The following is a 23,250-nucleotide window of genomic DNA, read 5'->3' on the forward strand; positions in this document are numbered from 1 at the left end:
CTAAACAATTAAATTAATTGAACAACTTATTAAAATAAAAGCTCTTTCGTAATTTTTTTTACATATTTATTTAAAAGTTTACTTATATCTACATATCTATTGTATACATTACGAACAATGTATAAACAAAGGTTATAAATGACATAAGTCCAAGTGGCATAATCCTAAAAACTTTAAAAATGTTAAACACGACTCGGACTTTAAGTAGTCCCAAAAACGCAGTTCTTGTACATACTTAGGGCCGGTCCGACCAAAACGGCCCTTGAAATGGGATGCCATATGCATCAGTTGGAAAATATCAATTACTTATCAGCCGCCACATTTGCACTGATTCCGTAGTAAGCAAGTGAGTTTTACACATATCGGACTTAAAACATAAGCAACAATTAAATAAAAAGAATAAAAATTTTTACAATAGGTATTCAAATGTATACAATTCATTTAAATAGGACAATTTCTTTATAACATTTTTAAGTAAAAAAAATTCTTTTTTTCAATGGTGATAAACCCACAGAGCTTATATAATTTAGATTTTTTAAACTGAGGGAGTGACATAATATCAAGTAATATATAATAAAAGAGCAAGGTTGACATAGGAGAGATTTGGTATCATGGAATTATACGCCCTAAAATTTATGTAATGGCACCAAATTATAAGTAGAAAATCCCATATTCGTTTTGCTTATTAGGCTTTGTCATTGGCTTAATACAATGATATTTTAAATACAATACATCCATAATTATATTAAGACCACAGTAATATTAAGACAATTTCAAATAATTAACTCTCAATGTGTTATTGTAAAAATAATTATTGAAGTATTAACCCAAACTTTATGTTTATGAGAGGATAAAAATAGATTTTCAAAATATGTAAATAAAAAATCCAGAATACAAAAGACGTTAACAAATATTTGACAATTTCTTATATTCACGATTGGACTTGACGCACACCGTATTTGCTCCAGAAAGTTACAGGGCACTTAATACGTTTGCCAGAGTTCTTGTGGAAGACGGAACACTCATTAAAAGGCGGGCAATATAAATGCAGCGACACTGCCGTTTCTATATGGCTGGCATTTTCCACACGATGCAATCCAAGATTGTCTAAGTAAAAATTAAACAGAAAGTTATAAAAATAATAAAGTAGCTAATAACAGATGATTATTATTAAAATTTTTGTTGAATAAAACAAAGTTAACAGCCAAATACTGACTTGCGTCTACCAGAGCCATATATATCGCTAATAGAAAATGCTCGCAATGAGTTTTGAATTCGAAATCAAAACAAGGCAGCCTACAAAATTTTTGTGATTGTAGCATCATAAGCGTGACAAGAAAAAATTAAAATTTAGGTACGTTAGATTTTTAATACAAAAACATCGACACTCTGATGTTTGTGAGTGTACCTAGCCTGTAGTAGCAGTAACTATAGGAGTATTACTTCTATGACTAGAGCTGTAAAAATATTGAATCAATTGATTGTGAATTCCCTCTGCATTCTTTTAAAGTTGTGATTTTTTGGGTGCATATTATATGCCGCCATTCCTGAATGGTTTAAAATAGGTACTTTAACTCGAAACCAAAGTGTGTGTGTTATTGAATGGTCAAATGTAAAATGAGGGAAGCATTCCCAATTGTAAAACCAGAAAGTCGTAAATTATCTTCATGGTTTCCAAACTTGTGACATACTACGAATAGCGCTCAATGCAGATTTTCTATACTTCTTAATTGAGTTGATTTTTCGTTCACTGATTGCGCTTTCCTTTTCAAGTATTACATACGGATAAGCTACTTAGATCAAAGCACAGGACTCTTGACTATATATATAAAGTATGCCAAAAAAATGAAAATATACTCGAATTTGGTCGAAACTTCGCAAAGACAATCAATTGCTTCCTTGTCATTTGTCAAAAGATTACTATCTGCCCAGTTTATTTTGCTATTGTTGTAAAATGGATCTTGCAAATGAACACTTTGGAAAGTGAATTGACCAAATGATGTGAATTATGGACCTTTTTTTCGATACTATAACAACAAAAATAGATACCAGAGTTTATATAATTTAAATTTAAATACGTCGAAGTCTATCTATGATTCCGTGGTAGCTTGCAAATTCTGAAAATGTCGATGAAATTTCGTTGATTTTCATGGCATCGTCTGACAGCGATTCAGGCTTTTCGATTCCACTGAGTCGCTTTCCCCATTTGCCTTCACCTGTGCCATAAAAAAAGTGTTCCATTGGTAGAAACTTTCAGGTCTTATTGATTTCCCCGTAAAGAATTGAGTGGTTCCATTCAAGGTGAATCTATACAAGGTGATGGAAAGGCAAACTCAACCAATTCGCCGTGGAGAAGGAATAGGTATCAAGTAAAAATAAAATTTTCATTGGATTCGATCGGAAAGGCGAACTCAACCAATTCGCCGTGGAGAAGAATAGGTATCAAGTAAAAATAAAATTTTCATTGGCTTCGATTAACTGACATATTGTTGCACAAGGCATTGTACGCAAAATAATCAAGAAGAAACAATCAACTGTTGAGACAAGGCGAATCTATACTAGGTGGTGGCAAAGCGAATTCAACCAATTCGCCGTGCAGAAGAATGTCAAGTCAAAAGAAAAATTTCATTGATTTCAATTAACTGACATGTTGTAGTACAAGGCGCTGTATCGAAAATTATCAAGAAGAAGCAATCAGCTGATGGGATAACACCACCTGTAATGAATTCGCCTTGCTGTTGAGATAACAACACCTGGTACTGAATTCGCCTTGGTTTCATTGTACTACAGTTTTTGTTACAGCTGATGTTGTGACAGTCTTTGGCGGGATATAAATAAAGGATCCGAGTGATATGATAACGACCGTTAGTTTATCTGCCAACTTGCACGGCACCCGTCAAAGGTCAAAAAAGCTATATCTAACTATAGAGCCTACTCTATACCATAATTACGAACCATTGTTTAAAGAACCTAATACCTCTTAGAAGAATATATGAAGGAACTTGTGCTTAGAGCCTTTATATTTAATAGTTTATTCTTAAATGTTTAGTTCACCAATTAAGATCGTATATGAGAAGACTAGTACTTTTTTATGCAAGTACCTTTTACATGGCACATTGGCAATATTTATTTATAACGATGACAACTTCCTAAACAGATGTTGAAATGTTTGTCATTTGCTTTCTTTTTATTATTAATTTTTTCTATTTGCCTAGTTAACTGTCTTGTGTTTTGTTATCATTTAAATAAAGAAATAACTGGTTGTTGTTGTTGTAGCGATAAGGACACTCCCCGAAGGCCTTGGTGAGTGTTATCGATGTTGATGGTCCTTTGACGGATGCAGATCCGGTACGTACCGGTAACAAGCACCTTTAAGACATTAACCCGACCATCTCGGAACAATTTAGTATGACCACATTAAACCTTCAAGGCCATCCCGCCCTGCTACCCCCTAGATTCGTGAGGAACTTGGGGTTGCCAGAGCCTCGGTTGTTTAAGTTTCAGGCTTCGCCACGGGTAGGTGAGGTTGACAATTGGGTTAGAGAAGCTATTTTTGCGCTACACAACCCCTTGAATAAATTTGGTATTTTAGTCGCCTCTTAAGACAGGCATACCTGCCGCGGGTATATTCTAAACCCTCTGACCCGCTGGGGGGAGAATTTAAAAATTTTTTTAAATGCCATTTCCCTCTCACCAGTTTTACTTTGTAATATTTGTACCATGAATTGTACCAATGAATCTACATATATCGTTATCGTCGTTGCTTTTTTAAACACTTGAAAACATAAACATCAAAAATTACTTATTGAGCGTTAAGTAATTTCTCACCAAAGTGTATTTAACAAAGTGTGATTGACTTTGACAGTTCTCTCATAAAGAACCAGACCATGATACAATTACAAGGTGACTGACGTTGCCAGCTTCTCTTTCTAATCCCCCATCTTGAGCTCCCACTCTGGAACTCAGTTTGCTTCTTTCCGAAACTACTTTTTCTTTCAGGAGAAACATTTTATTAAAAACCATACACATCAATTTTCCTGGTAAAGTATGCAACGGTAAGCTGGGTCGATTTATTAACCTATATCGCGCCATCGATTTTTCGATAGGTTTTGGGCTCAGGAAAAAAAAGTTTCAGATAAGCATACTCAAAAAAATAATTTTCGAGCCTACAAAATTTGAGTTTTTTGACTTTTTTCTTTGATTTTTAAGGTTTTTTTTATGACCTACTTAAACAATTTTAGCCATGTCCGCCTGTCCGTCCGTCCGTCTGTCCGTTTCTTTGAACGCAAACTAGTACCTCAATTTTTGAGATATCTTGATGAAATTTGGTAAACAGGCATATTTTGATGGGGGATTTGACATTAGTCGGAATCGACCGGATCGGACCACTATAGCATATACCTCCCATACAACCGATTGTACAATAAGAGGGTTTTCGCCATTTCTGCCCCATTTCTGCCTAAGTTTAACAGCTAGCAACATCAAATTTTACCACAAGCTTACGTATTGGGCATGGATGGTTGTCTGACAAAATCGTCAAGATCGGACATATTTTTGTCGAAATCGATTTTTAGTCCCAAGTGAATTCATGAGCTTAAAAAAAAAACTCCTCAAAACCCAAAAAATATTTTTTTTTCAAAAAACTGTTATCGCCAAAGTTTTTAGCGGACAATTTTGAGTCGGTCAGGGTATAAATGAAAATTTTAAAATCAAATGAAAATCTTTTAAGTAGGTCATGAAAAAAATCTTAAAAATCAAAGAAAAAAGTCAAAAAACTCAAATTTTGCAGGCTCGAAAATTATTTTTTGGGTATGCTCAGTGGAACTTTTTTTCCTGAGCCCAAAACCTATCGAAAAATCGATGGCGCGATATGGGTTAAATTTCGTCCATGCAATTTTATTTCTGTCAAAAGATATTTCCAAAAAAGCGAAAAATGGCCCGGAGCGCTCCGAAACCGGGGGCGGGATCTATAGTATTTTTGCGCAGAACTCCTTTCTACAATGGCGGCCTTCGGCCGCGCTTATAAAAAATTACCCTGGGTGGGTCCAACACCGGTTTGGAGACCAAAACTATATCCGCGCAAAACACTTTTACCCACAGTTTTTCTTGTGCGTACAATAAAATCATCAAAATAACAACAACCACATGAAAACTTTTAATTTTGTTTGCAAATATCTCCGAAAAGAAATAAAATTTTGAATTTCCGCTTTCGGATTCGTGATCCCGGGTCAAAAACGCGTCTTTTGACACCTCCCATGATATTTTTGGGCAAGGTTTAGCAGTTGTACCCTAAAGTAAACAATTACCAATTGTTTATTCAAAAAAATTATTGAAATTTGCCAAATTTTTGGCGTAAAATGATGGTTAGATCTTTTATAATTTTAATAATAGCGATATGCATTGTTTTAAATATGTTTTCACAACTTTATTTACAGGTTTTGTTGACGATAAAGCTTGAGGCCAGACGTCGTGCAAACAGACGGTCACATAAACACAATCCCAATAATGGAAAATGGCAAGGGTAATGTTTTACGACAGCGTGACTCTCTTAAAACACGTCCAAAAAGGTAGGGGTGTCAAAAGACGCCCTTTGGTCCCAGTATCGCGAATCCGAAAACGGAAGAGAAAATTTTCCAGTCGTTCAAATAACGAAGAAAAGGAAAAAAAAATTTAAGCACTTTCTTTATATAAATGGACAAAAATCAGCAAAAAATGTGTCCTTATACAAAGATATATTCTTCCTGAACTTTGATTTTTTAATTTTGATATAGATATTGTAAAAATATTTAGGGGAATTAAACACGTAAAAGTGGCCATAACCGTTTAAACGGTTAAGCGCCTATTAAGTAAGTAAATATACGGGAAGTGCTTAAATTTTTTTATTTGCTTTTTATTTTCTACTTTTTAGTTCTAGGTGGAAAAAAAGAAGTGCCTTATTTATTATAAGGTGAAAAACTCATTTTTATTAAGTCAGAATGCATACAATACTGTGTATATCAGAGAAATGCGTTAAGCTACATTAATTTCTAAGCTACTTGAAAATAACTCATACATATATGTATACCAAGTTTGGATTGCTACAAGTGAGTACATGGCATGCTTACTCTAATTATTTCGATCCGTGCGCCACCTAACGGAATTTTTTCTTTTTTTGTTCTTTTGTCACGGTGTCTTAACCTATATGTGAAGTTTTACGTTTGTAGCTCAACGAGAAGTTTCCTAAAAATCGATCGCAAAACTCCTTCCGTTTCGTACGAGTTTTCTTAATAATTCAATTCGTGCGTCCCCTAGCGAAGCTTTTTGTAATATGTTATATCATCGGCCTCTTAATTCAATTTGAAATTTCAAGTCTCCAGCTCTTCGAGAAGTTACTTAAAAGCCGGTTTCAAATTTTCAAACTCTTATCTAATTATTTCGACCCGTGCCCCACCTAACGGCGCGAGGGGCGCATCCGCATGACGCACGGCTTTGTTTTTGCCGAGTTGTTGATAGTCGGAGGTTAGTTAAGCGCCGAGATCTAAAACTGTTCAGCTACAGAATAAAAATCATCAGCTGAATAAAAATACATAACAATTAGAAATTATACATATGTATGTATACTACATTGTTAAATAAATGAACATTTTTACATACGTAAAATTTTTATTTTTATTTCTTTTTTTGTTACGAGACAGGATAGGACAGTTTTCTTTATGGTAAAAAGTGAATCCGTTTTATCAATCAAATAAATGCTAAAATCATGACACAAACACCGAAAAGTTTCATTCAATTCGAAATAGTTCTACACTGCCTTAAAAAAACAGGTGTGTAATGTCTTGACACTCGTGATGAGACGTTAAAGTGTACTTCGTTCAAAAGAATTGGACTAGAAATCAATCCATTTAGAAGTTTAGCCATAAACATAACGCCTAGCATTTCTCTACGACTTGCAAAAGTTGTAAGATTTATAAGCCTCAACCGACTAATGTAAGGTGGAAGATTATACGCAGAGTCCCAATGAAAATTCCTTAAAGAGAAAAGTAGAAATTGCTTTTGTATTGATTAAGTCTATCTGCATGAACTCGATATTGTGGTTTCCAGACTATTGATCCGTATACTAGTATCGCTCTAACTAAAGTGATGAAAAGGGTTTTAGTTACATAAGGGTCACTAAATTCTTTGGACCACCGTTTCACGAATGAAATAACACCTCTAGCCTTATTGACAGTAGCATTAATATGAAGATTGGAACTCAGTTTAGCATCTATCGTGACTCCCAAGTCCACAAAATAGTTTACTGATGGAAGACACAAATTATTAAATATGTAAGAGGCTACTGGCAAAGATCTTCGAGAGATGCACATGAATTTGCATTTATTGAGGTTCAGCGGCATTGCACCAAGTGACTGGGCAGTTTAAATCCGCTTGAACCAAAGGACCTTCTTCGATAGACGCATAGACCTAAAAAGTTTTACATCATCAGCATACATTAAGATTTTGGAATATTTGATAGTGGCACAGATATCATTAATAAATAGCAAGAACAGAATTGGACCAAGCTGACTGCCTTGTGGGACGCCAGAGGGAACATCGATGACATTTGAAATAATAAATTTTTGCGTTCCACCGCAGAGATACGACAAGATCCACTGGGTGAGACCAGGTTGGAAGCCAGGCCGAACCAGCTTGTAGATAAGTAAGGAGTGGGATACTTTATCAAATGCTTTACTGAAATCAGTATAAATAACATCGGTGTGAAGATTTTCTCTAAATCCATTAGAAACATGAGGTGTTTTGCGGTTTTGATTACTTTTTTTAGGTTTTGTTAAAGAAACCTTGAATGAAGATGGCTGAGCTGGTAAGGAATGACAGATTTATTAATTCGAGAGTTGGGAGTGAAATAACTACGGATGCAGGAACTTCAGCAACGGCATTGAGTATCGGAGCACTAGAGGAAGCACTGGTAGGATTACAATTTCTCTGTGGAATGTTTACGTTAGTTAAGTCATTCGGATATTTGAAGTTTTCGTACTGGATAAATTTCTTAGACAGGGCGTCAACCTCTCTGCCCATTTCAGAGAACCCGTCGCGAGCCTGTTTGAAAACTTTGAAAAGATCAATCTCAGTTGGTCTACATTTCAAACAGGCCCAACGAACTCCCTTATCACTATCGTTGAGTGCGGCAACCACTCTTTCTGACAAACCGGCACACTTCATATGAGCGAGCCCATCACAAAGCCGGCATGACACGAAGGGATGGGATTTCACTTCAAGCGGTTCGCATATAGGCAAGACATTCTAAAGGAAATAATAAACAAACAGCATTTTATTACAATAAGTATTTTCATATAAAATTTTAAATTTTTAATGCAGAACAGAATTGCAAATTGCCACCATAACGGCAATGCTCAATCCTAACTCTTCCGGCCTCATCCTGCTTTAGAGGAAACATAATTCACGTTGTGGAAGGCTAGCAAAAGAGAAAGCTTCATGCCCAGTGAAAAAAGACATATAGCAATTGGCTACTCAATCTTGTACTATGATTCACCAATACCTTACTCACAATTGACACGGGTTTATCGCCGTAACCACTATAAGATCCGGTTATAGGTAACACGTATGATCCAGAGACATAGAGTCGATTAATTCTTTCAAAGAACCACACTCGATGAGCCCCATTAATAAAACTGCATTTTGACTTTGATGTTTGTCCCCCTTTGGGGGGAGGCTGGTACGCTGCTTGCTAACAAGGGCATGTTTTGATCAGTCAGGAAGTCCGTGTGCCACACGATTAAGCAAAGATAAGGACACTATTACCGTCCAAATGGTATACCGTTGGTTACGATGGTTAAGGTTTCTACCGACAACATATCCTTCATCCCTCTAGCGCCAAATCACAAGAAATGGAAGACATTGGCTTGTCATCTTCACCAGAGAAGTAAATGAAACCATTATTCATTCTCGAAATAAACAAAAATGCAATAAAACCGAACCGGTTGATTGTTATAAATATTTTGTCTGATTTTCTCGTGCGGACAAAGGCGGAAATTTCAGCCATAGAAGGCAGGGAGCCAATAGGAATAGAAATGTAAGCCCAACTCGGAACCACGCCATTTTTGTTTGTGGTGGGAAAAAGGCTTCGCAGCCAACGAGCGTCAAACCGCGATCCGCACGACGGCGAGGTTTTTCAATATAATATTTACTTAAGCCTACTCATCAATAGATCATGCGGCTCAGGCGAATAAAAACTAGGGATGAGAAACTAGAATATGATGACTGACGCCCGAATATAGCATCTCCAAGGGTTTCAACACAAAAACACACGAAAACACGCGTTTGTGCAGTGAAGAAAGTGTACCCAGCGACCCAAGAAAACTTAACGACTCGATAAGCTACTCACGAGATAGCAGATTATTACGCGACAGATGTATCTGCTCACTGAGAGCAATCTTCGACCCAACAAAATTGGCTACCGAATACTTCCTGTTGACGATTATAAATTCGGGGACGTCATCTAGCTGCTAAGAAGCATTAACAGCGAAAACAATACCAGCCTTAAAATCAAACGAAAATAAGGAGTTAAGCTCTCTCTCGACAAACAATAATTACGCTCTATAAATCTCGAATCATATCTGTCCTATGGTATGGATCGGAATTATTACGGTATCGAGAAATTATGGGATGTCCCTTGGAGGATTCGAAAGTATTCTTATCGTAAATCATAATTGGAAGTAGAGGAAGGGCGAGACCTCCACCGATTTCGGAAAGACAGAGGAAGAAGAGGACTTGATCTTCCTTGGTGCGTTCAATTGCCGGCGGCTATCGCAAAACCGGGATAACTGCCGTGTTTTGTTATGATAATGGTGTCTTCGTTCAGGGAAATATTTTCAATATCGTTGGACTCACCATTTATATAGGCCACATCGTTAACAGCTATCGTAGTCTTGCCAACCTCTTTCATTTCTTTACTATCGAAATATCGATCATCATCTCCGTTCATCTCACCAATATCCACATTAGGCATCTCAATAGCCTGAGTAGGTGGCATTTCGTAACGTGTTTCAGTTAGTTCACCTTTAAGCATTTTCATAAAACAATGCGAATCGGCATGATCATGTATGGCTGAAGCCTGACCTTCACCCCAGCATAGAATCATCAAATTAAATTTACCATTACCGGCATCAACTAAATTGCGAGTATATTTGTAACGATCAAATTTGGCAAAACGTTTCCATTCACGTTGATTCGATTGATATGTCAACATAATATGATTGACCATTTCAATATTTACATGGTTTGTTTCGAATTCTCTATGCAAGGCAGATATAAGGTCATTCATAGTATCAATGGTTGGTCCATATTTGAGAGGCTTCTCTATGCCGCGAAAATTGTGTGTAGCATCACGCAAATAGCGTTCCTGATCCATGTCAGTGTTGGTGGAGTTGATGACCTTAGCAAGGGCCATCTCGGACACAATTTTATTTACCTGACAAAGAAACCGTATGTTATATTAAGAGAGTAAGTAAAAATAAACTTTTAGACATATCTGTGAAATTGGGGTAAAATATATACGTAAGTGCCGTCAAAGATCACCAGAACCTCTGATATTATTAACCTAGGTATGCCTAAGCTTTTGCACCGCTTTTGCGGACAGTAATGGTTTCCAGCGAACCTGAAGAAAAAACTGGCACAAGAAGGAACGTCGTGATTATTCGAAAAAAAGGACGGTAATTCTATACGACAGCATGACACTCTTAATACACGTCCAAAAATAATAGGATCGCGAATCCGAAAATGGAGGACAAAATTTTTGGGTCTGTCAAGAGATATTAGACCTACCCATGGTAATCTATACATATAAAAATCAAATTCTGTGTGTTTGTGTGTGTTCGCTATGGAAACGTATTTCCCACACTTCAATCATCACCAAATTTTGGCTATAGGTTCCTTCGATCAAGGCGAAGGTTTTCCATATTTCAGAATTAAGAATTTTAAATTAAAAGTTTTTTTTTTTTGGCTATGCGAACGAGCAATCTTAGCACCCAAAAATGATCGTGTTAACAAAATCAATGATCGCATTCAAAATCAAATTCCTGGTGAAGTGACGAATATAAATCGATCGACACAGTTACAGATGAAGATCAAATTGTGAATTATCCAATTGAATTTCTAAACTCTTTAGAACCACCTGTATTGCCTGCGCATATATTGACTTATATTGTGTACCCACTTGCGTAACAATAAGATACCAGAATAAAACGTTTTAAACGAAAATTTCACCAAATATGCGTACACAACTCAATTCAATTTACAGAACAATAAACTAAATTATAAACAAACAAAACAGAAAAAATAACGCAACATTCACTCGATCTCGGGCGTTACAACGTACGGAGGGTAAAGCTAGTTTTTTATAAGCGCGGCCGAAGACCCCCAATGCAGAAAGGAGTTCTGCGCAAAAATACTATGGATCCCACCCCCCGTTTCGGAGCACTCCGGGGTAACTATTCGGTTTTATTTTTGGACACATTTAACAGTGTCATGCTTTCGTATAAAATTCCCAAAAGGACGCTGCGTGAGTACGAGGATATGAATAATGCCTCAAAGTTCTGCCAACTGCAAAATGTCGAAGATCATGTGCAAGTCTGACAAGCTTAGCCCAACAAAGTTATTATTATCATTGAAAAGAGGGGACTGTAGACTCATCTAGAAGCAGGAAGTCGCATAGGTCTTAGAATGCATCTAGTATTTGCCAAGAGGAGCGAGTTATTTTAAAACATAGGTCCTGGTTTCAGATAGCGGGTTTCAGTTTGATCATCAGCAAACTTCTGGTAACGCTATGGACTCATTCAATCAATGTGAGGTTCTCACGGAACAGCCAGTTCAACCTTTCCTACCCTTTGCCAAATCCGGCGTAGGCAGGAAGGTTTCAAGAGCGTAGCAGACCAACGTATCGATGTACGGAACTCTTCTCTTCTTTTCCATTTGGTATATCGTGTAGATTACTTACCATAGCTGAAGGCTTAGACCTCAACCTAACAAAAGCTCCCGCGGCAGTTTTCTGTCAAATATGTCTCATGTAAATACGACTTGTATGACAGCAACCTAAATTGAGTTTTCTGCGCAAAAACCAAACTCGATTTTCAATGGTTGTTCTGCGCAGCACATTATCAGCTTGTGTATGAGCAGCATTCCATCAATTAAGTACCACTTTAGCAATACTGCTGTTATTATTTGGCGCTTCAAACACATCCCTTCATTCTTTCAAGTCGCATGCCCAAATAGCTTTTAGAATAAATAAGCCTCTTGTCATCATAATCGATTTGGATTTCGAGTTCAACATTTACTCGCGCGGAAGTTAAAAATGCAAAGTAATTAAAATACCATAGGTTAGGTTAGGTTGAACTGGCCGGTCCATCAGGACCTCACATAGACTGATTGAGTCCGTAGTGTTACCAGAAGTTTGTTTTAACGACCAAACTGAAAAACCCTATCAAAAACTAGCACCTATGTTATAAAATAACTCCGTCCTCTTGGCAAATACTAGAAGCTTCCTAGGATTTAAGCCACTTGCTGCTTCTAGATCTGACAGCTGTATCACTCCTAAAAGCTGGAGTCTTAGCCTGGCAAGTGCAGGGCACGACCACAGAACGTGCTCGATCGTTCCTCCTCCAACCCGCACTTCCTACATCTGCTATCACTGACCAAGCCTAATTTAAAGTCATGTGACGCCAGAAGGCAGTGTCCAGTCAGAATACCCGTCATGAGTCTACAGTGCTCTCTTTTTAATGATAGAAGCAACTGTGTTAGTCTAAGGTTGTAAGACCTACACATAATCTTCGACACTTTACAGCCCCGCGCTTGAACCCACGCCTTACCCGCTTGGTCGATCATGTGCACCTCTCGCCTTCGCTTAATATCGCCCAATCTAATTTGGACGTCTGCGGAGCACGATTCAAGGGATGCGCCCTTTTTAGCTAGTTCGACCGCTTTTTCATTCCTATCTATTCCGATATGCCCTGGGACCCAATATAGGTGTATGCTTCTCCCTGTCCCGATTCTCTCCAGAGACTGCTTACACTCTAACACACATTTAGATGCTGTACTATGCGAGATTATTGCCTTAATTGCTGCTTGACTGTCAATATAAAAGTTAACACGGTTGCAGCTTAAGGTATTATCTTCCAGGATTTCTACTGCTTTGGTTACGGCTAATATTTCCGCTTGGAAAACGCTACAGTAATCCGGCAGCCTGTAGGATCTGCTTATTTCCCATATATACCATAATTAAAGTAGGTTTTAGACAATGGCTATAGATAGTCATTATTGCTTCTGCAGTAATTTCATCCAGTCTGGAAACCGGCAAACTAGCAAATCAATCACATCATCTGTCATCTGACGAGTTGCCTTGAAAAATTTTAATCAGCCTGACAAACTACCTGCACTCACGTCTTTCGGAGTTGGTTCTTTTTTATTATACTCAGCTGAGCAGAGCTCACAGGGTATATTAACTTTGTTCGCATAACGGTAATCCGTAACGGCATAAACTAGTCGAGATAGCTATAGACTTCTATATATCAAAATGATCTGGGTGAAAAAAGAAATTCATTTAGCGATGTCCGTCCGTCCGTCTGTAAACACGATAACTTTAGTAAATTTTGAGGTATCTTGATGAAATTTGGTATGTAGGTTCCTGGGCGCTCATCTCAGATCGCTATTTAAAATGAACGAAGTCGGACTACAACAACGCCCACTTTTTCGATATCGAAAATTTCGAAAAACCAAAAAAGTACGATAATTCATTACCAAAGATGGATAAAGCGATGAAACTTGGTAGGTGCTTTGACCTTAGGACGCAAAATAAAAAATTAGAGAAATTTTGGACAATGGGCGTGGCACCGCCCACTTTTAAAAGAAGGTAATTTAAAAGTTTTGCAAGCTGTAATTTGGCAGTCGTTGAAGGTATCATGATGAAATTTGGTAGGCACGTTACCCCTATTAATATATGTGTGGTAAATAAAAATTAGCGAAATCGGATGACGAACTCACCCACTTTTAAAAAAAAATTTTTTTAAGTCAAATTTTAACAAAAAATTTCATATCTTTACAGTATAAAAGTAAATTATGTCAACATTCGACTCCAGTAATGATATGGTGCAACAAAATACAAAGATAAAAAGAAAATTTCAAAATGGGCGTAACTCCGCCCTTTTTCATTTAATTCGTCTAGAATACTTTTAATTCCATAAGTCGAACTAAAATTTACCAATCCTTGTGAAATTTGGTAGGGACATAGATTCTATGACGATAACTGTTTTCTGTGAAATCGGTTGAAGCCACGCCCAGTTTTTATACACAGTCGACCGTCTGTCCTTCCGCTCGGCCGTTAACACGATAACTTGCGCAAAAAACGATATATCTTAACCAAACTTAGTTCACGTACTTATCTGAAGTCACTTTGTATTGGTATAAAAAATGGCCGAAATCCGACAATGACCACGCCCACTTTTCCGATATCGAAAATTACGAAAAATGAAAAAAATGCCATAATTCTATACCGAATACGAAAAAAGAGATGAAACATGGTAATTGGATTGGTTTATTGACGCAAAATATAACTTTAGAAAAAACTTTGTAAAATGGGTGTGACACCTACCATATTAAGTAGAAGAAAATAATAAAGTTCTGCAGGGCGAAAACAAAAGCCCTTGGAATCTTGACAGGAATATTGTTCGTGGTATGACATATATAAACAAATTAGCGGTACCCGACAGAAGATGTTCTGGGTCACCCTGGTCCACATTTTGGTCGATATCTCGAAAACGCCTTCACATATACAACTAAGGGCTACTCCCTTTTAAAACCCACATTAATACTTTTAATTTGATACCCATATCGTACAAACACATTCTAGAGTCACCCCTGGTCCACCCTTATTGCGATATCTCGAAAAGGCGTCTACCTATAGAACTAAGGCCCACTACGTTTTAAATAATCATTAACACCTTTCATTTGATACACATGTCATACAAACACATTCCAGGGTTACCCTAGGTTCATTTTTCTAAATGGTGATTTTCCCTTATTTTGTCTCCAAAGCTCTCAGCTGAGTATGTAATGTTCGGTTACACCCGAACTTAGCCTTCCTTACTTGTTAAAGCTCGTATCCTATAACGTTCTCAGCGGTTGTAAGTTGGGAGTGAGAATATTCTCTCATTGTGCGGTTTGCTTGCAAGGTAGAAGAGCACCTGTTTTATAGATGAGACTAATGTCTTGTAGTTTGTACTTGTTTTTTTTTTTTTTTTTTTTTGTTGGTTTCTCACCTCGTGCATTCAAAAAAAAGTATTAAAGCCAGGGTTACGGGAATGAAAATGATGACTCATTTATATAGCAAAATAAGCCGAATGTACTGAAGTAACCTTACTTCTTGCAGTAGTGACCCAGTGATTTCATATAAATTAATAAAATATAAATTTAAATAAACTAACAATGAAAACAAAAATTTTCTTGAACATTTTTAAAATTGAACACTATTTGCTCGCTACTGTGCATTAATAATGGGTAACGATTTTTTAAGGTCAATGTTCACCATTTAATCAGATAATAACAATATTAATTCAATTATTGGAAATTTACTTCAAAAATTAAAAGATAACGAATATATGCCTTTTTTAATGATAGCTCGGCTTGATAAAATAGAACGCGATTTCTCAATAACTAATGTAATTTTATCGATCTAATCACCTTAATAATTATTTGTATATTTTTATATAACAAATAGTATATTTTAATTAATATTTTATTTTAACAGCAAAATTAATAACGACACACACGTTCCGAATAAACAAATTTGAATGATTCGAGAAGCGACATGCATTAAGTTGTGATTGTAGCTCAAGATATCTTCCTTTAACTACGGGCATATATGTAAATATATAGTACAAATACGAAAATAAATCTATAGGTCCGTTCTTTTGCTATTTGGAGTCGCCCATGAAATTTTTCCTAAAATGAACGCAAACACTAAATTTCTAGAATTGAACGCGATCAACTCCAAATCGAGGAAAACGCCAACAAATTTTTTGAATACTGTTTTCTCTAGTGGAACAAATAAATTTCGATAATTTAGAAATATAGCACACCGTTGGCTTATATTCAATACCCTCTATCAACATAAACACATCTTTTCAGGAAAGCAGAAATACCGTTTTGGCGGCTATATAGTAAATTACTAGTATACGGGATGATAAAAGATCCCGTTGTGTATTCAAATCAATTTTTATACCATTCATGAAAATGAAATGGTATATTAACTTTGGCACGAATCATAAAATTGTAAGTCCTTAAAGGAAAATAGATAGACCAACCAATAAGTATACCGAAATAATCAGGATGAAGAGCTGAGTTGATTTAGCCATGTCCGTCTGTCCGTCTATCTGTTTGTATGCTAACTAGTCCCTCAATTTTTGAGATATCTTAATAAAATTTGGTGAGTGGGTGTATTTGGGTGTCCGATTAGACATTTGTCGGAACCGGCCGGATCGGACCACTATAGCATATATCCTCCATACAACCGATTTTGTAGAAAAATAGGATTTTTGTCATATCTTCTTCAATTTATCAGATCGAAGCTTCAAACTTCACCATATGCTTTCGTATATTGCACATATTGTTGTCTGAAAAAATGGATGAGATCGGTCGTATATATAGTATATATATCCCCACAACCGATTGTTCAGATAAGAAACTTCGTAATTACTGCCCCATTTTAAGAGCTAGAGGCTTTAAATTTCAACGAATCTTTACGTATATAGCATGTATTGTTGTCTGAAAAAATCATAGAGATCGGTGGTATATATATTATATACCCCATACAAACTGTAATTTTTGCCCCTTTTTTACGGCTAGAAGCTTCAATTTTCATCAAATACTTACGTTTACGTCATATATTGTTGAAATACTTGATTCTTAGTCATAGTTTTTACATGGAGACCACAAAAAACGTGAAACTTTGCATCCTCACACAAAGTACCTACCTATATGTTTATTTTATATTTATCTTAAAAATCGCTTAGGTATGTACATCTGTTCACTATATATTTTTCATCTTATACAGCCGATTATTTGGAGGTTACGAATGGGATCAGGTTATTGTTCAGCCGCATTCATGAAAGGTATGAAGTCTTCGGCACAGCCGAAGACAGTCCCGTCCTTACTTGTTTATTCTAACTTCAGCTTAGTTTAGTTTAAAAGTCAGATAGAGGGTTTTGCTCTTGGAATGGAAATTATTCTTATAAAAAATATTGTTGATATAGGTTATCGCAGAGCAAAGAAATTATTGGTTTTTTGAATGTAGCGTATTCGGGGTTCATGATGTTGGTTTTCAATGCAGGTATTATCAAAAATATTGACTGCGGACGGACGGACAGACGGACCTGGCGAAATCAAAATATTTTTCAACATTGATGTTGTTGTTGTGTTAACAGTGCTTCGCCACATTCAAATTACATAATTTTGTTTCGTTCTGTCTGTTCACAATCAACAACTGGGCTTTGTTTATGTTGAAAACGAAATAATATTATCTAGTATATTAAATAAACGTGAAAATATAGAGCTGTTTTAAAGAAAAATTTCATTTTTTTGGTAAATGTTAAAGTTAACGTTACTATGCATCCCTGCTAAGTGTGAAAAGAACGCTAAAAGGCAATTTTTTCGCGCTCAAGGCATACTTCGGTTATCTCAAAAACGCACTGTTGGTTAATTTATTCCATATAAATACTTAAATGACTTGATGAAACTTTTCATATAGTAAACAATGTTTTTCATATCAGTACATTGATTAGCTTGAGATGGCGTTTATTATCTCTTCTCATGGATTAGATTATATTCCGTTGTTGTCTTAAACACACAAATTTCTTTATGTATATATTGTACTTAAGCCTACAAACTAAAAAAAAATTAATGTTTGTTTCGACTTACTTCGCGGAGACGGGAGCTACTGTTGTATGCCGTCCGTGAACGGCAGGTTCAAAGCAGATAAACATAACAGAAACACATCCGGAGTGTTTGTCAAAAGCTCTGCCGAGGGGCGACCCTGCTTAGACACATTGATTGAAAAAATTGTTTTCAAAATTTTTGATGATGAATGACGTTGATTTGCCCGGGACTTGAACCTAGGACCTTCTTCTTCAGAAAAAATAATAAATCTGTCTACTGAAGCTTGGGTTGCAGTATCACTCTTTATATTGGTAGTTAACCAAAAGTTTAATAAATCATTATTATTCGGTTAACGGTTTTCCGTTTCAAAACGATTTGTTGCGAAACCTTTTCAATTTCCTGATTTCTGTCATGAAAAGCTCTCAGCGACAATCCACCAGCTTGCAGATTCCGTCCGAACATGCAGGACCCGTCCCGGCAATTAGTAGGATATACCGTGGCTTGTTATTTAAATATGTATCAAATTTCATTTAAATCCGAAAAGCGGCTTTCGAGAGAGAAGTAATTATAAAATAAGGTTAGGTGCCAACTCTTGGCGCAAACCTTACTTAAAAATATTTCTGTTCGTTTAACACCGAGCTTGGCATAACTCATATAAATTTTTACATTTCAAATAGGCGGAAAACTTGTAAAAATATCAGCCGAGACAACTGCCGAGCAAAAATTCTGAAAGCCGTTTTCACTATCTTTGATTAACACTAACTGGCAAAAACGGCCCTTATAATACACTCTCTATGTATCAAATTTCATATGCGCGTGAAGTACTTTTTGGGTCTCATTCCATATTTGTGGAAGTCATATACAGATTTCTTCGTATACCTCGGATGATATTTTCGTTTGGTTGTAAAGTTTATAACTTCGTTGACAAAACGTTGAGGGCTGATAAGGATATGCAAAGTCTTGACACAGTTAAAACTGCAGCTATCTGCAGCTAAATTTATTTATTACTATCTCTTCGCAACGAGCATAAGCTATAATAAAACATAACACTTGTCTTGGAGCAATTTGGAGCTTTTTTTGTATGCTCTTAAAAAACCAAATCCCAGCCGATTGTTATTTTAGTTCGCTTTATCGTGTGCAATTAGGGCCAATATAAGAAAAAGAAATGTTTTTTGAATTCTTTGAAGGTCCCATTTATATATACAACAAAATTTTCACATAGACTGAGTGTGTCCATAGTGTAAAAAAATTGAAACCATAACATTTTGTTAAAATAATTCGCTTAATGGCAGAACTTATCAAACAAGCTTTAATTGAAGTTATTAAGTAATACCTATTACCAGCGGACGCCGTGGTGTGGTGGCGTAGCTCCGCGTCGAATTTGTGTCGTGCTCCTTTTAATTTTTCCTACAAATTGGCGGAACGGGACCTGGATGTTTTATGCCGTCTCCGAACGGCATCTGCATTTTCTTTATAGAAGGTTATAAAAGTGAGAAGTCCCACTGAAGTTCCAGGTTCGTTTCCACTGCGAAGTAACATTATGTAGTCACATATTTCGATAAAGAGCTCTGATCCTTTGAAATCGCCCGGTGCATGACGCCCCCTTGCCCTCAAATGAAACAAAAAACAAGTACGGACGGGACTGTCTTCAGCTGTGCCGAAGACTTCACCCCTTTCATGTATGGGGCTGAACAATAATGTTATCCCATTCGTAATATTAAATAATAATCGGCTGTATAAGATATGAAATATATAGTGAACAGATGTACATACCTAAGCGATTTTTAAGGTAAATATAAAATAAACAAGTAAGGACGTGTAAGTTCGGATGTAACCGACTCAGCTTCCAAATTACAGCTTGCAAACTATTTAAAATACCTTCCTTTTTTTTTACCTACCAAGTTTCATCGCTTTATCCGTCTTTGGTAATGAATTATCGCACATTTCCGTTTTTTGAAATTTTCGACATCGAAAAAGTAGGCGTGGTTATAGTCCGATTTCGTTCATTTTAAATAGCGACCTGAGATGAGTGCCCAGAAACTTATATACCAAATTTCATTAAGATACCTCAAATTTACTCAAGTTATCGTGTTTACGGACAGATGGGCGGACGGACGGACATGACTAAATGAATTTCTTTTTTCGCCCAGATCATTTTGATACATAGAAGTCCATATCTATCTCGATTAGTTTATGCCGTTACAGGGTATCGTTATTGGAACAAAATTAATATACTCTGTGAGCTCTGCTCAGCTGAGTATAAAAATAGGTAGGTATATTGTGTGAGGGTGCAAGGTTTCACGTTTTTTGTGGTCTGCATAAAATAGCTATGACCATGAATCACTTATCTCAACATTATATGACGTAAACGTAAGTATTCGATGAAATTTGAAACTTCTAGCCGTTAAAAAGGGGGCAGAAATGACAGTTTATATGGGGTATATAATATATATACCACCGATCTCTATGATTTATTCATACAACAATATATGATATATACGTAAGCAATTGGTGAAATTTGAAGCTTCTAGCTGTTAAAATGGTGTAGAAATTGCGTTTCTTATCTGAACAATCGGTTGTAGGGGACATATGCTATATATAACACCGATCTCTTCGAATTTTTGAGACAACAATATTTGATATATACGAAAGCATATTTGAAGGATCTAGCTGTTAAAATGGGGCAGCAATTATGAAAACTTTCTTATCTGAACCATGTATGGGATATATACTATATATACCACGGATCTATAAATTTTTTTCATACAACAATGCATGCTCTATACGTAAGCATTCGGTGAAATTTGAAGCCTCTAGCTGTTAAAAATGGGCAGTAATTACGAAAAGCTTCTTATCTGAATAATCGGTTGTGGGGGATTTATGTTATATATACTACTGATCTCATCCCTTTTTTCAGACAACAATACGTGCAATATATGAAGGCATATGGTGAAGTTTGAAGCTTCAATCTGATAAATGGAGGAAGATATGACAAAAATCCTCTTTTCTGAAAAATCGGTTGTATGGGGAATATATGCTATAGTGGTCCGATCCGGCCTGTTCTGACAAATGTATAAATACACCCGCTGACCAAATTTTATCAAGATATGTATATCAAAAATTGAGGGACTAGTTTTCATGCAAACAGACAGACAAACATGATTAAATCAACGCAGCTCTTCATCCTGATAATTTCGGTATACTTATTGGTGGGTCTATCAATGTTCCTTTAAGGACTTACAATTTTGAGATTTGTGACAAACTTAAAAGACCACTTCATTTTCATGAAAAGTATAACAAAAGTACTCGCAAAAATCTTACGTAAATTCTGCATTAAATGTAAGAAACAAATCTAAAAACAAATAACGACCTCCTGTTATTAGTTATATTTGATTTTGCTTTTAATCTCTTATAAACACAAATATATTTTTGTTTTATGAATTGACTATTACGTTGATTTTCTAATATACGTCACTCTATTCATTAAATAGTATGAATCAACGCAGTGTCTTTTGAGTAAGGACAAAAGCCCGACTTGAAACAAAAACATCAAAGAGATTTACATCGCTATCATTTACTCGCATAGTTGGGATATTTGTGTTTGCATTTCGTTTGCAAATATGTAAATGATATTCTTATCAATGAAAAAACTTCAAATTTGTACAAATGTGCACATGTATGCGAGCATTCAATCTTAATAAGATAACTTTCAACATTGTATTACATTAAATTTAGGAAGAAAAATCGAATTAAAGGTGCATTATAATTATTGATGGAAGAAAATTTTTGGTATTGGTCATTAAGCGAACCGATCTCTTAAACTCTTATATTTCTTACCTATTCTTATTAGGTACCTATTATTTAATTTGTAATATTCGAGCCATATGAACAGTGAAACTTTTCGCGGCTCAGAATTTAATTAAATTTATTTATTCATTTGTTTCATATTAGCACGACAATTATTTAAATTATTTTTACTGTAATAGTCACTAATTTAAGATAAAAAAATTGTTAATATCTATAAAATTACTTAACATCTATGAAAGATATTTAATAACATTCAGCTAAGCGAAAAAATATTACATTTAGCAATGCTTCGTTTATCCGTTCGAAGGCTTGACCTCCCGTTTTTTAATGAAAAAAAAAAAAAAAATTAATGGTAGTAAAATTCTTAGTGCACTACCGACTATGTGATAAGGTTAGGCCTCGACCATCGAATTTTAATATTTTACGTCATCAAATCAAATAATTCACCAAATTTCACCAATTTCTTAGTATTTGTTAATTTATTATCATATTTTTTTCTAATACCAATCTATTCTAGGTAAAAAATAGGGCTTGTTTGCAAAACGCCCTAAGAATTTGGTTGAAATAGCTAACATCAAAATGTATGGAATTTATGCTATAGATAGGTCACTTTCGGAACAAATCATGAGATAGGTCGTTCTTCAATCGGTGGCTGAAGTAGGGAGTTTTTTTCTGAGATAAACCATTTTTAAACGGCAGCAGAGATAGGTTGTTATTCCACTACGCAGTCGATATGTCTCTATGAAATAACTTGATCTTATTTACCATTTGGCATGAATCAGCTGCAACAGCGCGTTGATTATCATTGCCGTCCCTCTTGGTAGTTTGAGTTAACTCCCTCATATTTTTGCAAGCTTATGCTGATTTCTTTAAATGCTTACGGCGACGACACATTAGCCATTGATCGTTTCAATATAAACAATTAATTTTTAATGTGAAGAGTTGCAATATAATTTTTTTTTATTTGAAAAGAAAAAAATTGTTTTGTATTGCAAATGTTTAACAACCAAAATTTCACTCGCTCACTTAATATATAAATTTTGTATTAAAACTTTAAAATTACAAAGGCGAGGTTTGCGTGTTGCATGATTATTCCCTTTATAATAATGTTTTCTCAATAAATTTGTTGCACGATCGCGATTTTCACTTAATATAATTACTAAATATTTTTGTTGTTGGCGTTGTTGATACAAATTGTTTGCATGAATTGGTGGCATTTGTTAAATGGCGATGGATGTGTAACTTCAAATAGCTCTAAACGATTTGTGTTGTTCAGATGTTTAAGTTTGTGGCTTTTATTTGAAATGCAGCTATCGGCACTAAAGTCGTTAATAACAAAATCAGAAATTTGAGTATGTAGGCAGGTACATATGCACATTAGGGCGGACCTTAATAATTAATCAAACGATTTTTTCCAATCTCTACGCCTCAAATGGCAATACAAAGTTCAAATATCACATACCAATTTTGGTGCAGATTGGGTAAGGATGAGTGGTGTCGCACAGAAGTCAAAATTAAGATTTATCT

The 23,250-nt window shown here is 35.7% G+C and overlaps 1 protein-coding gene across 3 annotated transcripts; it reads right to left on the minus strand.

The window, feature by feature from the left end:
- Positions 1–44: 44 nt before the first annotated feature.
- Positions 45–22,962, minus strand: LOC137245722 (cysteine dioxygenase type 1). 3 transcript variants are annotated; one of them, XM_067776829.1, is made up of 3 exons: positions 15,724–15,877; positions 9,886–10,465; positions 45–1,107 (listed from the first exon to the last, which is right to left on the minus strand). In XM_067776829.1, exons 2-3 carry the CDS (start codon positions 10,442–10,444, stop codon positions 932–934), a joined length of 735 nt encoding a protein of 244 aa, XP_067632930.1. In that variant the 5' UTR covers positions 10,445–10,465; positions 15,724–15,877; the 3' UTR covers positions 45–931. The 3 variants fall into 3 exon arrangements, with proteins under 3 accessions (XP_067632930.1, XP_067632931.1, XP_067632932.1); XM_067776830.1 differs by lacking the exons at positions 45–1,107; positions 15,724–15,877 and adding exons at positions 5,934–6,552; positions 22,489–22,962; XM_067776831.1 differs by lacking the exons at positions 45–1,107; positions 15,724–15,877 and adding exons at positions 5,934–6,531; positions 22,489–22,638.
- Positions 22,963–23,250: the final 288 nt, after the last annotated feature.

The sequence above is a fragment of the Eurosta solidaginis genome, chromosome 3 (genome assembly GCF_040869045.1).
Source record: "Eurosta solidaginis isolate ZX-2024a chromosome 3, ASM4086904v1, whole genome shotgun sequence".
Lineage (NCBI taxonomy): Eukaryota > Metazoa > Arthropoda > Insecta > Diptera > Tephritidae > Eurosta > Eurosta solidaginis.